Here is an 18100-nt window from a genome sequence, read left to right as displayed (position 1 = left end):
GAATAAATGGGGTGGCGCGGGCAGCGGCGGCGCCGTGACTGGATGGGGTAGATGGAGTTGCGAGCAAGCGTTCGAGAGTCCAGCGCGCGGGAGCGGGTGCAGCAAATAAGCGGCATGCTATGGCGTTTCGGCCCGCGCGCTGAATTAGATATGCCGCGCGCGTGATTTTTACGCCTCGCCTGGAACGGTAGCTCGCACAAAAAACACTAATTTTTCAGCACGGTGCTTATATAACGCGGTTGTTGGAGACGCTATCAGAAAACAGACATGTCGGCTTGCAGTTAGGGAAGTTTTGAAGCACACGTGGACGGACCCGTTCTGACGGAGGTGGGGGGGCATATTCGACGGTGACCATGGAAGATGCCCACTTTTGCAGCAATGTCGAGGCAACCTTGCTTGTGTTTATCCTGCTGTTCCAAAGTGGGCGGCCGGACGGGACGTCACCGAGTTGCCAATTCCAGAGAATGCAACAAGATCACCAGATTCGACTTCACTCCCATCCTTCTCTGCTCGATTCCTATAAATTTTCCCACAAAATCGTCCCAATTCTCTCCATGCCAATCTCACCTCGCACTGCTCTCCTTTCGATCCCGACGAAAGAGGGAGCGCCCGCGGCACCAAACGACTATGGGGATTTGGAGGGGGTCGCTGCCGCTGCTTCTGCTCGCCGCCGCGGCGGCGGCTGAGCCGGCTTCGACGCTGGAGGGACCGTCGTGGCCGGTGACGGTGCCGCTGCGGGAAGACAGGGGCCACGCGGTGGACCTGCCGGACACGGACCCCCGGGTGCAGCGTCGGGTCACAGGCTGGGCTCCCGAGCAGATCGCCGTCGCGCTCTCCGCCGCTCCCACCTCCGCCTGGGTCTCCTGGATCACAGGTAGTTGAGCTAATTTCACTGGAATGTAATGCCTTTGGTCAGTTCTGAGATGGCATTGGCTGTTGGTTCCGCAGGGGATTTCCAGATGGGCGGCGCCGTCAAACCGCTGGACCCCGGCACGGTCGGCAGCGTCGTGCGCTACGGCCTCGCCGCCGATTCTTTGGTCCGCGAGGCCACCGGCGACGCGCTCGTGTACAGCCAGCTCTACCCCTTCGAGGGCCTCCAGAACTACACCTCCGGCATCATCCACCACGTCCGCCTCCAAGGTCGATCCCCTGCTCCACAATCCAAAAACAAACAAAAAATGCAGTTTTTACAGCTACCAGAAGCAAACGTGGGACTGAAATTCTCGCCGCAATGCAGGGCTTGAGCCTGGGACGAAGTACTACTACCAGTGCGGCGACCCAGCCATCCCGGGTGCGACGAGCGCCGTGCACGCGTTCCGGACGATGCCGGCCGTCGGGCCGCGGAGCTACCCGGGGAGGATCGCCGTGGTCGGGGACCTCGGGCTCACGTACAACACCACCTCGACCGTGGAGCACATGGCGAGCAACCAGCCCGACCTGGTCCTCCTCCTCGGCGACGTGAGCTACGCCAACCTGTACCTGACCAACGGCACCGGAACGGACTGCTACTCCTGCTCGTTCGCCAAGTCCACCCCCATCCACGAGACGTACCAGCCGCGCTGGGATTACTGGGGGAGGTACATGGAGTCCGTGACGTCGACCACGCCGATGATGGTGGTCGAAGGGAACCATGAGATCGAGCAGCAGATCGGCAACAAGACGTTCGCGGCTTACAGCGCGCGGTTCGCGTTCCCGTCCAAAGAGAGCGACTCCTTCTCCCCCTTCTACTACTCGTTCGACGCTGGCGGCATCCATTTCATCATGCTCGCTGCCTACGCTGCCTACAGCAAATCAGGTGCTCACACAATTCAATCCAGTTTAGTTCTGAACTGAACTGTATTTGATTAGTGAAAGGAAGCTGAAACTTGGTGGACTGAATCTTGTGCACAACAAATAAATTCAGGAGAGCAGTACAGATGGTTGGAGAAGGACCTGGCAAAGGTGGACAGATCGGTGACCCCGTGGCTGGTCGCCGGGTGGCACGCGCCATGGTACAGCACCTACAAGGCTCACTACAGGGAGGCAGAGTGCATGAGAGTGGCCATGGAGGAGCTGCTCTACTCCTACGGCCTCGACATCGTTTTCACCGGCCATGTATGTAACGTAACACCGTCTGACTTACAGTACCTCTGAAGTCTGAACATTAATTGGCAAGCAGCTGAGAGTGGCTTTGTGTGAGGTCTGGCAGGTGCACGCGTACGAGCGCTCCAACCGGGTGTTCAACTACACGCTGGACCCGTGCGGCGCCGTGCACATCTCGGTGGGCGACGGCGGGAACCGCGAGAAGATGGCCACCACCCACGCCGACGACCCAGGGCGCTGCCCGGAGCCACTGTCCACGCCTGACGACTTCATGGGCGGCTTCTGCGCCTTCAACTTCACGTCCGGCCCCGCCGCCGGCAGCTTCTGCTGGGACCGGCAGCCGGACTACAGCGCCTACCGGGAGAGCAGCTTCGGCCACGGCATTCTCGAGGTAACTGCTGCTCCGTGAAGAAATACCGAGAGTAGCTTCTGACCTTGTAGATACATACTGTACATAGTTGGGTGACTGAGGAGCTAATAATTTGTTGGTGCAGGTGAAGAATGAGACGCACGCTCTGTGGAAATGGCACAGGAACCAGGATCTGTATCAAGGTGCTGTCGGAGATGAGATTTATATCGTCCGGGAGCCGGAAAGATGCCTGCTCAAATCCAGCATAGCGGCATACTTTTGATCTAACACTAGCCAAATCAAATTCACGTGTATAATGTGTAGTACTAGCTGGTAGGTACTTCGACCTGTGGTCCAAGCGAACTCTCTATTCTTTCACGAGCTCTCTGCGAGCTCTGACGAGATTAAGATAGGTTGAGATTTGTGGGGTAGCATGAAAGACTTGTGATCTAGTATCAGTCTATACACTGATAAATAAAATTGGTACGTATCGTTTTTCAGATGAACAGGCGAACTTCGCCCTGCTTTTTCATTATTATAGCTGGGAACGGAACAGGCTACTGGGTTGGCACTTGGCAGTCACAGTTTACAAGGTGAATTGTACAGTATGATTTGTACCACAGGGCGGGACTTGGCTGCTGTTGGTAGAGTGGAAGAGGAAGAGGAGCGTGGCCAGCTTCGGTGGAGAGCACCGCGCAGGCGCAGCTGCTCGGCCGCTCGGACCGGAAATCGGCGCTCCGAGTCCGAGGGAAGCACGCCACGACCACCGTGGCAGCCATGAATATACCTACCCGGAGGGAGCTCTTCCTCCTTGCAAAGCTTTGGAGTTTTTTTTTTGAAAAGATAAAGCTTTGGAGTTGAAGAATGTAGAAGGTGAGATGAGAGTGCGAGTGGAAACGGAGCACACAGGCAGCTTGTCTTTAGTATTAGGAGGCCTACGCCATGAAGGAACACATAGTTTTTACAGGGAAGACAAAAAACAGAGGGGGGGGGGGGGGGGGGGGGATGATAGGTATTTCCAGCCGTAGGTACTCTCTGAACTAACCATGCAAAAAAAAGGTACTCTCTAAACTCTGAAAAATAGAGCTAATTGCATCTATAGTCCTCGTAGTCGATCACAACATCCAACTTGGTCATGGAGGTTGTAAAGTGCTCCAATACGGTCCTGGTACATGCAAATATGTGATCAATACAGTCTCTGAGGTTGAAACGCCAGTCCTGGCTCTACACGTTGCATATGTACTATGTATTCCGTCATATGCCACATCAGGCTGGCCCCGCTCGTCAGATTGGACCCACCCATCAACTCGAGGAGTTGGTTATTTTGCAATTGCCTCCCTATCTTTCTATCTTCTCGGTGCCTCTCCTCTTCCTCCCCCACCGCGAAACAGAGTGCATCCCTAGCGGTGAGGGGGTGCGATAGCGGATGATCGGCGTTCCGGCCACCCTCTATTCATAGTTCGTGCGGCGGCTGAAGCGAGTTGGATGACAGCTTGTCGAAGCCAGCGCTGTTTGGCGGCGATGCAGGTCCCTCGACGGTGGCCCGACGGTGAGGCGGCTCCGGCATACGGTACATCACTTTACAATGTCACTAGGTCGATTCGATGCACTTTTGGAGCGAAAAATGGTTCCTTATTGTGATTAGGCCGTTTTGCACATGCTATTTGTGTGAATATGTCGATTGGATGCAATTTTACCCCAATTATTCTAGTGTTTTAGTATCTTCAGTGCACAAATTTTAATTATTGTTGTATGTTCTATTTTTCAGAGAAAGGCAGTGGATTTTTCACTTTTGAGGAGGTTCTTTCTTCGGGAGTGGGCAGAATATGTGCTATTTGAATGGTCATAAGGTTTGCTATGATTACTATCATGTGGAAAGGGCGTATTACAAAATGTTTGAAGAAATAGTTGAGCACTTGGGTTATGAAAAGACAGGTATGAAGGAAATATGCCTTAGAGGCAATAATAAAGTTGTTATTTTATATTTCCTTATTCATGATAAATGTTTATTATTCATGCTAGAATTGTATTGACCGAAAACCTTAATACATGTGTGAATACATAGACAAACACTAAGTCCCTAGTAAGCCTCTACTTGACTAGCTCGTTGATCAACGATAGTTAAGGTTTCCTAACCATGGACATGAGTTGTCATTTGATAACGGGATCGCATCATTAGGAGAATGATGTGATGGACATGATCCATCCGTTAGCTTAGCATATTGATCGTTCAGTTTTATTGCTATTGCTTTCGTCATGTCAAATACATATTCCTTCGACTATGAGATTATGCAACTCCCGGATACCGGAGGAATGCCTTGTGTGCTATCAAACGTCACAACTTAACTGGGTGATTATAAAGATGCTCTACAGGTATCTCCGAAGGTGTTTGTTGGGTTGGCATAGATCGAGACTTGGATTTATCACTCCGAGTATCGGAGAGGTATCTCTAGGCTCTCTCGGTAATACACATCATAAGAAGCCTTGCAAGCAATGTGACTAATGAGTTAGTTGCGGGATGATGTATTACGGAACGAGTAAAGAGATTTGCCGGTAACGAGATTGAACTAGGTATGACGATACCGACGATCGTATCTCGGGCAAGTAACATACTGATGACAAAGGGAATAACGTATGTTGTCATTATGGTACGACCGATAAAGATCTTCGTAGAATATGTGGGAACCAATATGAGCATCCAGGTTCCGCTGTTGGTTATCGACCGGAGAGGTGTCTCGTTCATGTCTACATGGTTCTCGAACCCGTAGGGTCCGCACGCTTAACGTTCGATGACGATTTTGTATTATAAGAGTTATGTGATTTGGTGACCGAATGTTGTTCGGAGCCCCAGGTGAGATGACAGACATGACAAGGAGTCTCAAAATGGACGAGAGGTAAAGATTGATATATAGGACGATAGTATTCGGACACCAGAAGTGCTCCAGGGGTACCGGGTACATATTGGGTCATCGGAAAGGGGTTCCGGGCACCCCCGACAAAGATATGGGCCTAATGGGCCAAGAGGGAAAACGCAGCAGCCAGCATGGGCTGCTGTGCCCCCCATATAGGCCGAGCCTGGAAGGGAAGGAAAGAGGGGAAGAGAGAAGGAAGGGGAGGGATTCGGCCTCCCCCCTCCTTGCCCCTCCGGAAGTTATGGTAAGGGGGGCGAATTGCACTAGGGCCCCAAGTAGGATTCCTCCTACTTGGGCGCATGTCGGTGTCAAAACCGGCGGATCTCGGGTAGGGGGTCCCGAACTATGCGTCTAAGGTCGATGGTAACAGAGACAAGGGACACGATGTTTACCCAGGTTCGGGCCCTCTCTATGGAGGTAATACCCTACGTCCTGCTTGATTGATATTGATGAATATGAGTATTACAAGAGTTGATCTATCTCGAGATCATAATGGCTAAACCCTAGAGGTCTAGCTTGTATGGCTATGATAATGAGTATCCCCTATCCGGACTAAGTCCTCTAGTTTATATAGACATCGGAAGGATCTAGGGTTACATAAGGTCGGTTACAAAGAAGGCAATCTACATATTCGGTCGCCAAGCTTGCCTTCCACGCCAAGGAGAGTACCATCCAGACACGGGTGTTGTCTTCGGTCTTTGTATCTTCATAGCCCATCAGTCTGGCCCATAACTAACAGGCCGGACGCCCGAGGACCCCTTAGTCCAAGACTCCCTCAGTAGCCCCTAAACCTGGCTTCAATGACAAGGTATCCGGCGCGTAGTGCTGTCTTCGGCATTGCAAGGCGGGTTCCTCCTTCCGAACTCTAGAATAGTCTTCGGATGAATAGATCGTGTCCGGACCTGTAACACACACCACACACCACCGTAGAGAGAATATAATAATACACGAGTCCAATCCGTTGACAACTTTTACAACATGACATTACATCCATCCGGTCATAATTTCAAACTGTTTTTTGCCTGCCGCTCCATGTTTCGAGACGCGGTTGCCATTGGCACGTCTTGTCAAAGCAGAGATCATGTCCCCTTATTACGAGATTCTCATCAATACGGGCGTGGGTAACCCAACCGTGCCATTTACACAGCCCTTGGGAGTAGGCGAATTTTGAGGCGAGTGGGGTGGCGTTCAATATTCACTGCCCTTATGAGGAGATAAGATTCCTCCTTCTTCCACCACGCCTTCTTCTTGCCTTTCCCCATCCATTCTAGAGCTCCAGCGCCCAAGCCTTAGCTTCCTCCGCCTGAGAAAACGCTCCAACCATGTCCGGGTCCGAAGCTAGTGGCAAGTGGATGGCTTCTTCTGTCAAGGAGAAAGACATCAAGGAGCTTCGAGAGGCCGGATACCTGGCCAAGGAGATCGTTCACCGTCTCCCGGCCGAAGGACAGATCGTCCCTACCCCAGAGCCCCATGAGAGGGTTGTTTTTCTTGCACATTTCGTCTATGGGCTGGGATTCCCTCTCCACCCGTTTGTCTGTGGACTGATGTTTTACTACGGGCTGGACTTCCATGATCTAGCCCCCAACTTTATCCTCAACATCTCAGCATTTATAATCATTCGTGAGGCCTTCCTCCATATCCCGCCTCACTTCGTCCTATGGCTGAAGACTTTCAATGTAAAGCTGAAGGTGGTGAAAGGCCAATAGGCAGGGTGCGGAGGCGCCATGGTGGGCAAGATGCCCAACGTTATATGGCCCGAAGGTTCCTTCGTGGAGACGGTGAAGGGGTGGCAGTCGGGGTGGTTCTACATCACCGAGCCGCGCAACACCAACTGGGCAGCAGCCCCCGAATTTCGATCCGGAGCTCCACTGTGACTTACCTCCTGGCAAGAGAAGGGCCTCGCCTGGGGCTCTTCGAGCGAGCTGATTGGGCTCCAGACGTGCGTTCAGAACATGCTAACCAAGAGGACCAAACTTGTAAACGTGATCCAGGTTATGCTCATTCGTCAGATCCTTCCGTGCCAAGACCAGACTTTTTATTTGTGGGAATTCGATCCGGCCAAGCATCAGACGCTATGAGAGCTTTTCGGCACAACACACGAAGATATCTGGAAAGTGCTCTTCAAGGCCGGCGAGACACCACCGCCCACAACCGAAGATCATGGGCTCAGCTTAAAGCGCCAGGCCAATTCGGTAAGTAATTTCATGTATTCAAGGTATAGCCTTCACTGGCATATTTTGGGAAGGAGTCTAAGCCTTCGTATCAATTTTCAGGCCTGGATCAACATAGCGGAGCGGATTAATTGTCCCGCTCCACTCCCCGAAGACGAGGAAACCCCACTCCTAACGAAGATGCTATTTTCGACGCCTTATGATGTGCCGGAGAAGAAGGCCAAGAAGACGGCCAAAGGGAGCAGGAGTGACCTTCGCCGAAAGGGCGCTTCGGACATGTCGTCCGAAGAAGAGACTGACTCTTCGGTCGCTAAAGACGACGGCGAGGAGGAAGAAGAAAGCAGCTTCCCCCCGGAGGGGGGAAAGAAGAAAAGAGAGGCCTCCACGAATCTGGAGGCGAAGGCGTCCAAGAGGGGAAAGGGCTCCCTTGCGGATAACTTCGCATGGGACGTCGAAAGCAGTCCGGAGCGAATGCCCCGGACCAAGCCTCAGGCTTCCTCATAAGTACCAATACCCTACGCACCTCCCAATACCTGGCCTTTCCAGTTTATAATATTAATATCTTTAAACTGTGACATTACTGTCCGGCCCGCGATGGCTCCCCGCGATCCTCGACAGAGGATTCGCTAGACTCAAAGGAGATGGCTATCATGTCTCCGCCGCCCTCTCATTCTACCTCACCCAAGGGTGATGACGAGGTGGCGTCTCAAAGGATCTTCCCAGACCGGGGGGGGGGGAGATTCCAGAAATTGTCTAGGCGGCGCCGCAGGATGACTCCTCGGCTGCCGGACACGAGGGGAAAAAAGCCCCTATGGGGACTGGCAGTGGAGGCCAAGTTCTCTTCGTCCCTCAACCGAATACCATTCCGGAGACCTACACGGCTCCGGAGTCCGGCGAACGGCCTTCCCTGAAAGGAGGTGTGCCTGTCCCACTGATGACCTCTGTCCAACCAGAGGCATCGGACAATCTGTTGGAAGCGCTGCGAGGCGTCACCATTATGGATGAGCACTATGTCCTTATGGGTACGATGATCGAAAAGTTTCAGTCCGCCAAAAGCGAACCGACCGAGGCCTGCACTAGCCTTTTAACAGGTTTTGAGGTAACAATTGTAGAAAAAATATCACAATGTGGACAGTATCCCCTGATGATCTGTTCGGTGTCTGGAAAGGAAAAGCCGAACAAGGGATCAAAATAATTTCACAGGAGTCTAACATAATATGTCTATGTGAATAAGCAGGCGTCGCTGCTGGCTGCTGCCGCTCACACTGCGGAGGTCTCCAGACTGAAGCAGAACCTGGAACGGGCCGAGAAAGAGTTTGGCCTCGTGAAGAAACAACTGGAGGACAACAAAGGTATGCAGTAACCTGCGTGTATGTTTAGGAAGGATGAATGGTTCGTGCTGACTAAAGTGCCATGAACTTTATTAGGGGCCACAACTGAGGTGGCGGCCCTCAAGAAGGCATTAGAGAAGGCCGAGGACAAAGCGTCCAAGGAACACACCACGCGCGAGAAGCACGAGGCCCGGATCGGCGAGGTTCAGCAAGACCTCATGGACGCCGTCAAGAAGTGCGAGTCCTTGGACCGTGATTCTAAGACGCAAGCGTCCGAACTTGCGAAGGCCCTCCAGAGCACACAGGAGGCTCGAGCTGAAGCCCAGAGCGCCCTCCAGGAAATCCAGGTGGCCCGGAAGATCACGGTGGTAAGGCTTTCATTATGCAAAGCAAGTCTATGAAGGAAGCGTTCCTTTTACTTACCCGAATTTGGGGCTCTCCAGGGGCATTTACGGATTTGCCGCGCAGCGTATCAGATGCTGCCAAGTTCTATTGAGCCGGGGAGGGGAGTTCTATGGAGAAGCTGTTCTGGTCTCAATATCATGTGCCCGAAAATCCGGTGTCCTTCAGCGACCAGCTGAAATAGCTGGTCGAGCTGCACAAGGCGAACGAGCTAGCCATGAAGGAGCTGATAGTCCGACTATGGCCTGCCGCGCCGATACTGTAACACCCTCGATGCGGCTATATCTCCCACGTGTCGAAGCATGACTTAGAGGCATAACCGCATTGAAAGCAATGTCGCAAGTGAGGTAATCTTCGCAAACAACCCATGTAATACAATAGGGGAAAAGATACATAGTTGGCTTACAATCGCCACTTCACACAAATACATGAATACAGCATTACAACATCCAAATACAATCAAGGTCCGACTATGGAACCAAAATAAAAGAAGAGCCCCAAATGCGACAAGGTCCCCGATCAACCCCAACTGGGCTCCACTATTGATAAACTAGAACAAAACAACACAAAGGACAAGATCTTCATCGAGCTCCTCCTTGAGCTTGGTTGCGTCACCTGCTTAGTAACATCGGCACCTGCAAACTGGTTTTGGAAGTAACTGTGAGTCACGGGGACTCAGCAATCTTACACCCTCGCGATCAAGACTATTTAAGCTTATGGGTAAGGTAAAAGGTATGAGGTGGAGCTGCAGCAAGCGACTAGCATGTTTGGTGGCTAACATACGCAAATGAGAGCGAGAAGAGAAGGCAAGGCACGGTCGATAAAACTATGATCAAGAAGTGATCCTAGAACAACCTATGTCAAGCATTACTCCAACACCGTGTTCACTTCCCGGACCCCGCCGAGAAGAGACCATCATGGTAACACACGCGGTTGATGTATTTTAATTAAGGTCAACTTCAGGTTTTCTACAACCGGACATTAACAAATTCCCATCTGCCCATAACCGCGGACATGGCTTTCAAAAGTTCAAAACCCTGCAGGGGTGTCCCAACTTAGCCCATCACAAGCTCTCACGGTCAACAAAGGATATTCCTTCTCCCAAGACAACCCGATCAGACTCGGCATCCAGGTTACAAGACAACTTCGACAAGTTAAAACAAATCCAGCAACACCGCCCGAATGTGCCGACAAATCCCGATAGGAACTGCACATATCTCGTTCTCAGGGCACACTCAGATTGTCTAAACTTCCGGTAGGCCAGCCCAGAGTTGCCCCTGGTGGCCACTGGCGGCTGACGAGGTGGACCAACACTCAGAGGAGCACTGGCCCGGGGGGGGGGGGTTAAAATAATGATGACCCTTGAGTCTGCAGAACCCAAGGGAAAGAAAAGGCTAGGTGGAAAATGGTAAAACCAAGGTTGGGCATTGCTGGAGGAGTTTTATTCAAGGCGAACTGTCAAGGGGTTCCCATTATAACCCAACCGCGTAAGGAATGCAAAATCCGGGAAAATAACAGCGATATGACGGAAACTAGGGCGGCAAGAGTGGAACAAAACACCAGGCATAAGGCCGAGCCTTCCACCCTTTACCAAGTATATAGATGCATTAATTAAATAAGCGATATTGTGATATCCCAACAAGTAAACCTGTTCCAACAAGGAACAACATCTCCATATTCCAACAAGGAACAAACTTCAATCTTCACCTGCAACTAACAACGCTATAAGAGGGGCTGAGCAAAGCGGTAACATAGCCAAACAACGGTTTGCTAGGACAAGGTGGGTTAGAGGCTTGGTTCAACAATATGGGAGGCATGATAAGCAAGTGGTAGGTATCGCAGCATAGGCATAGCAAAAGAGCGAGCATCTAGCAAGCAAAGATAGAAGTGATTTCGAGGGTATGGTCATCTTGCCTGAGATCCCACAAGGAAGAAGAACGAGTCCATGAAGAAGACAACCGGACATAGTCGAACGGATCCTCACAAACGCGACGTTATCAGAACTAACCCGAAGAAGCAACACCAGAAAGAAGCAAACAACATAGTAAACAACCATCACATAAACATGGCATGATGCACAACCAAGTATGATGCATGTCTGGTTTAATGAAGCATGGCATGGCAAGGTGCACAAGCAACCCTACAAATTAAGTGGAGCTCAATATGCAACGGAGTTGCATATTGAAGAAAACACCACATGACTTATTTAGTTCTCTCTCATTTAGGTACCCAACAAGATTAAATGTTGTTACCATGGCAAGAGGTGAAGCACAACAAAACTACCTATCTAGGCAAGTTTAAATGAGGCCGGAAACAACGAACAACAAGTCCGGAAACTCCTCATGTGCATAATAATGAATTAGGTACTTTTTTGCCCTAAACACAATTTTAGGGTTGTTAAACATGCAAAGTGATGCCACCATGTTAAACTAGGCATTTTTCTACCCCATTTACATATAAAGATTATTAAATTTGGAGCTACGGTTAAATAGTTATGAATTAAATCATTTTAACATGGCAAGAGGCAAAAATATAGGCAAACATCACCTTAAACATTTTTTTAACATGGATGAAAGTTGCATATTTTTAAACTAGATGAAATTCTAAGCATGTTTCATATATGACATGTTTTATTTGGATGCACGGATATTTAGTTATGAACAAATCAAAATGACGGCATATTCTGTAAATATGCATGCCCTTGGAATTAGATAAATCGCAGCGAACAAAAAAAATGTGGGCTGAATGCTGCTCACTATGGAAGCCCAACAGCAGATCTGGCCACATCACCTTAAACATTTTTTTAACATGCATGAAAGTTGCATATTTTTAAACTAGATGAAATTCTAAGCATGTTTCATATATGACATGTTTTATTTGGATGCACGGATATTTAGTTATGAACAAATCAAAATGACGGCATATTCGGTAAATATGCATGCCCTTGGAATTAGATAAATCACAGCGAACAAAAAAATGTGGGCTGAATGCTGCTCACTGTGGAAGCCCAACAGCAGATCTGGCCACATCACCTTAAACATTTTTTTAACATGGATGAAAGTTGCATATTTTTAAACTAGATGAAATTCTAAGCATGTTTCATATATGACATGTTTTATTTGGATGCACGGATATTTAGTTATGAACAAATCAAAATGACGGCATATTCTGTAAATATGCATGCCCTTGGAATTAGATAAATCGCAGCGAACAAAAAAAATGTGGGCTGAATGCTGCTCACTGTGGAAGCCCAACAGCAGATCTGGCACGCGCTATTAACCAGATGGGCTACGATGGAAGTATGGTAAAAAGGTCTTATGCTCGAGATGAACCATACCCTGGCGCTGATCTGGCTTACCATGGGCTTGGCCCGTTCAAAAGAACATAGAGGAGGCCTGGCGCTGGAGGAGAGGTAGGCCGTGCGGGGCTCGCAGGAGAGCCAGCTGGGCCTTGCTCGACGCGGTGGGACGAGTCGATCTGGATCGGCTGCGGTCAATGCGAAAGAAACGAGCGAGTGACTCTGCTCTCGTCTCTGAAGAACGAACACTGCAGCGGGGGGTGGGGTTCAGAGGTAACAGCAGCAGCAGAGACGAGCGGGTCCAGGGCGGGGCGTCGTTCTCCGGTGAGGAGCAGGCAGATGGCGGCAGAAACAGGGCGGCGGTGCTGGTATCCTACTCCGGCGAGGTACTTGGCAGGGCGGCGGGTCTAGACGACGGGAACGGCGCGGATGGAGGTCGTAGGCGGCGGGGGCTCCTCCTGGATCCGCGCGACGAGGAGGAAGACGGGACGGCAGCGAGCACGGGAGGTGCAGAACCTTGAACCGGCGACCAGGACAGCAGGGGCGAGCTCCGTTTGTTTCCTGGCAGAGGAGAAAAACAACCGAGGGCGGGAGAGAATTTAGAGGAGGTAAGAGAGGAAAACAGGGGAGAGGACAAAGGAAGCCGGCGGCGACTCATCTGTTGGGTTTTTGCTGGCGACGAACGGTGCGCGGCTGTGGTCAGGGACGAAGGAGCTGCGTGCGGCCGAACTTGCTCAGGATGCAGGGGCAGAGGCGTGCGAGGTTGTGGCCTCGATCCATCCTGGATCGGGCGCCAACTGGTTGCGGGGAAGATCGAGCGTGGGGGGGGGGGAGGACCGAATGTTGGACCGGGGCGGATGAGACTAGTTGGTTCGGCGCTGAAAACAAAGGGAGTGGCGGCGGCGTGGGGATTGGATGGATGGGACAAGGTCCCTAGAATTTAGGGTTAGGGGCTATATATAGCATGTAGGTGAAAAGAGAGGGATCTAGATCATCGGATCGAAATTCGACGGACGAGAATAAATATGCTAAAGAGTCCAATAAATAAAATGATGATATTTTGTAGATGTTTGGGGATGTTCCCGACCCAACGGTGACGACTCCCCGGGTCGGGTTCGGGACAACTTCCGGGCGCGCGCGAGGAGGACCGCGGGCTGACGAGAGAGATTAGGTTGGGCCTAACGGTGGTAGTGGACTGTGAAGAAGGCCTCAGACTGAGAAAAGAGAAGAGCGAAAGGCCCGGCGACTGTTTCCGGAGACCGAAAATGTCCGACGATTGGCCGTCTATACTGCCGCTATAGTTTAACGGTTGGGCTATCAAACGAACTCCAAACGTGATGAAATTTGACAGGCGGTCTTCCTACACTAAAATAAGACCACACGCCAACTTTCATCCCATTCCGAGAACATTTTCTAGCCACTTATGAAATAATATTTCGGACATGCCACGGGCGCGTGCAAGTGTGGCTGGGCTCAGAACGGACAACAGAAGGAACTGGGGGAACCCGGACGAATGCAGGTTTTGAAAACATGATGATGCAATGCACATAATGACATGATATGGAATGCATGACACGCAAGCAATGACAAGGCAACAACAGCGAATAACCGCAAGACACCTGGCACATCGGTCTCGGGGCGTTACAACACTCCACCACTACGAGAGGATCTCGTCCTGAGATCTAGAATGGCATCGGAGGGAAAACGGAAGAGATAAAGAAAAGGTAAAACTAAGTTGCTCCTTTGACAAATGAGTGAAACCAACGAACCTTGAAAAGGTTAAGACATTTCGAGAAAAGAATACAATGGAGAAGAACGAAGCTGAAAAACACCCCGTTAAAAAAACAAGGAAGAACAAATTCGAACAGCTCTCCGGTTGGAAAGATATGCAAGGCTTGATAAAATGAAGAACTTGAGCAGCGGGCACACAATCCGGTTAAAAGTATAAGCACGAAAAGAACATGATATTTGAGCAAACGAGATGATGGGTGAATATAGCAGCAATACAAAGCCTCCGGAAGAAATGAAAGAATAGAAGATGGATCGTCAGAACAAAAGAACGGAGAAGAAAACAACATATTCTACCTCCGATGAGCTTGAAAAGCATTTTAAAGAGAAGGGTCGCACGGAGTTGTTGGAAAACCAACAACGAAAAGAATAAGCTTGATATGGTCTTAAGGAATACATCTCAAATTATGAGGTGACAACCTGCCACTCACGGGAAAAGAATTGGATTGATAAGAACAAGGAGACGAGAAAGCTATATCACCGGGAGGATAAAAGAAGAACTTGGGTCATTTATAAGCACCATAATAGCAACAAACCTTAGAGAAGGCTTTAGGTGAAGTATAAACCCAAAATAACTCCAAAGAAGAGATTGATGGATTTAGAATACCTCATTCTTAACAACATGTGAATCATGAGACATGAACTCAAATTATCAAGAATGACATAATACCACCTCGAATGATACGGTTGAAAGAATTGCACTTTAAAATGCAAGATAAAGAATACTTGAGCTCCTCTGAAAAGAATCTCGATGAACACTTCGAGAAGGAAATAAATCCTTGGTGAACCATCATGTAGAGCCTCCATGAAGAATTCCGGTAACAAAAGAATGATCAAACGAAAGGAAAGATAAGTAGAGAACACAAGGTGAAGCCTTGCAATGCTTAGATGGATCTTCGCAATGAAATAATTGAGAAAACTTGGAACTCCGGGAAAAGAATAGATAAAGCATCTCGAACCGAGAATTTGATGAGCCTCCGGAATAAAGAATTAATCATTTGGGTGAATCAAGAATAAGAATTATGTTATGCTCCTCCTTCACCAATTAAATTGATGACGAGCAAACGGATTGCATACAACTTATTCTCGAAGAAAGGATTAGGATAGATACGGTGCCAACTTGAGAAGGTCTTCAACTAACCACCGGTGGAATCGAAACAACGAATGAATTGGTATGATAAAGAAGGAAGATAAATCTTAAACGGACCACCGTAAGGATTGAAAAAGAACGAATAAAAGATAACGAATTACCGGGAAGAATTATGAAATGAACGAAGATGCTTGAGAGGATTTAGATACATGAGAACGAAGAGATCACGAGCCGATTAAAGATCACTTGAATGAAGCACCGGTAAAATTGGAGAATGATAGCTGAAAGCTGAGAATGAATAATACCGAAATGATGGCCTTCGGAGAATCAAACTGAAAAGACTCCTGAATTACTCCGGATGGGTGAGAAAGAATTCTGACAATCGAAAACAATTATGAGAGGATGGAAACAATCTCGAATGACGAATCTTGAAGAGAACGGAGCAAGGTTGAAAGAAGAATCTTCTTCGGTCTTCCAAATTGAGAATGACGACGAGAAATACCATCATGACTTATTTAGGCACTCCGGAAGAATCAAAACGAAGAGGTTGAGCCAACGATGAAAAGAATTTGAAAGATCTTGGATAAACCCTCTGACTGATGAAAATTCATTCTTACGTCACACTTCGAAAAGAAATTTGGATAGCTCCGGGAAAATAAGAAGAGTCAGGTAAGATCTTAGAAAAAGACCTGTGGGTTAGGGCCACTCAAAAGAAACACCGTAGAACGATTGCTTGGAAGAGAGATTTGTATCGGTTAAATAAAATGACTTGAATGAGATAACAACCTCGAAATAACTTGAATGGCTCGAGAATGTAACCGTGAGTCTTCTAAGATATCTTCAGCACTCCGGAACAATTGAATAACGAGAAGTGAATGATAAAGAGGTGCACCGGCATGAGAAGGTATTTGAAACGAGGAAAAAGGGATATGAGATCAACACCGAAAGCTTGATTTGAATCCACCGGAGAAGAAAACGAGTGAAGAGTGACGAACTTGAAGCTCCGTTAGAATCTTCATGAGAATCACCGGGTAAGAACATGAAGGAAAAGAATGGAGAGACTTCACATGAATAAAAAGATACTTGATTAAGAAATCCGAGTCCTTGAAGAAACATGGGTGGGAGGGCGGGAAAAACAAAGGCAACTTGGAGACGGATGAAACAAACACCGTTCAGAAGAAACTGATACTTGATCTTGCGGATGTTGAAATGATCGGATCCACTTGAAGAGAAGCACACCGGTGAAAAGGATTGACATGACAAACTCGATGATCGAGAAGGATTAGTATTCACATATAAATATGAGAACACCACTTAGGAAAAGTATGGAATCAACACTTGACTTCGAAGCAACTCGAATACCACAACTCAAAACAAAACAAAGGATTGACTTGCAAAATAAGCCGGAACAAACATATGATAGAGATTTCGTCCGAAATTTTCATGGTGGGGCCTACACGGGCTCGATCGTACAGCACCATCATGTACAAGGCAGTGCACATGACATACGAAGCGTCCCCGAGTCGGCATAGCCAAGGACTCTTTAAGACACAACGAGACCACTGTAAAACCAACCGTGAATAGGCGGACCACTAGACGTCGAACCCCAATTTCGTATCATACATATGTCGGAAAGATATCCTAAGAGCTACTTGAATTCCCACTTATAAACTTCCGAAATTTTCCGGTTATGCAATCAGGTGTTGGGGATACAGGGGAAGCATAATATCTCACCCAAAACTAGCAAATCCTACATCCAGCTGTATCCATCCTTCAACACATAACCAAGAAACCTTCGGAAATCGTTTACCTCAACCTTCGAAAAGCATCCGTTATACGAGTTATGGCAATACTCCCGAACTCCCGCCCCAGTACTCGGTGGCGTCGAGGTTATCTCACCAACAACTGCATAAAAGAGATTTTCGATGTCGACGAAACTAAACTCAGGTATTCCAGAACTGCAACGATAAAATTGTGCCGACAACACCTCGGAGCTCAACTCCCCGGGACACTGCCACAACCCCTAAATGTCAGGAGGCACCAAGAACAATGTTCTCGTCACAAAACCATCGGAATGATTCCAAGATACCCGCGTGATCCTAAATTTTTTTTTGTGAAAATTTGAGAAGAGAAGAGTCAAAACTCTACGTCAGGATGCTTTACCAGAGTGATGAGGGGACTGGGGAGTAAAAAGAATTCCTAAACTCTCCGATATATAATTCCTAAATGACTCAAAACATTTTCTAGACTCAACTCGTCCGCTAATTCAATCAAGCAGTGGGGCTCCTAAGGTTGGGGAAGGCTCTGATTACCAACTTGTAACGCCCTCGATGCGGCTATATCTCCCACGTGTCGAAGCACAACTTAGAGGCATAACCGCATTGAAAGCAATGTCGCAAGTGAGGTAATCTTCGCAAACAACCCATGTAATACAATAGGGGAAAAGATACATAGCTGGCTTACAATCGCCACTTCACACAAAAACATGAATACAACATTACAACATCCAAATACAATCAAGGTCTGACTACGAAACCAAAATAAAAGAAGAACCCCAAATGCGACAAGGTCCCCGATCGACCCCAACTGGGCTCCACTACTGATCAACTAGAACGAAACAACACAAAGGACAAGATCTTCATCGAGCTCCTCCTTGAGCTTGGTTGCGTCACCTGCT

At 48.7% G+C, this 18100-nt stretch overlaps 1 protein-coding gene across 1 annotated transcript; it reads left to right on the top strand.

Moving 5' to 3' along the window:
- The first annotated feature begins 315 nt into the window (after window positions 1–315).
- On the top strand, window positions 316–2931 carry LOC125552357 (purple acid phosphatase 15-like). The gene is made up of 6 exons (XM_048715871.2): window positions 316–874; window positions 949–1140; window positions 1238–1795; window positions 1904–2094; window positions 2189–2473; window positions 2577–2931. Exons 1-6 carry the CDS (start codon window positions 361–363, stop codon window positions 2712–2714), a joined length of 1878 nt encoding a protein of 625 aa, XP_048571828.1. The 5' UTR covers window positions 316–360; the 3' UTR covers window positions 2715–2931.
- Window positions 2932–18100: the final 15169 nt, after the last annotated feature.

Source organism: Triticum urartu, chromosome 3A (assembly GCF_056163025.1).
Source record: "Triticum urartu cultivar PI428250 chromosome 3A, HENAU_Tu73, whole genome shotgun sequence".
In the NCBI taxonomy this organism is placed as follows: Eukaryota; Viridiplantae; Streptophyta; class Magnoliopsida; order Poales; family Poaceae; genus Triticum; species Triticum urartu.
This window is presented reverse-complemented; position numbering and strand designations above follow the sequence as displayed.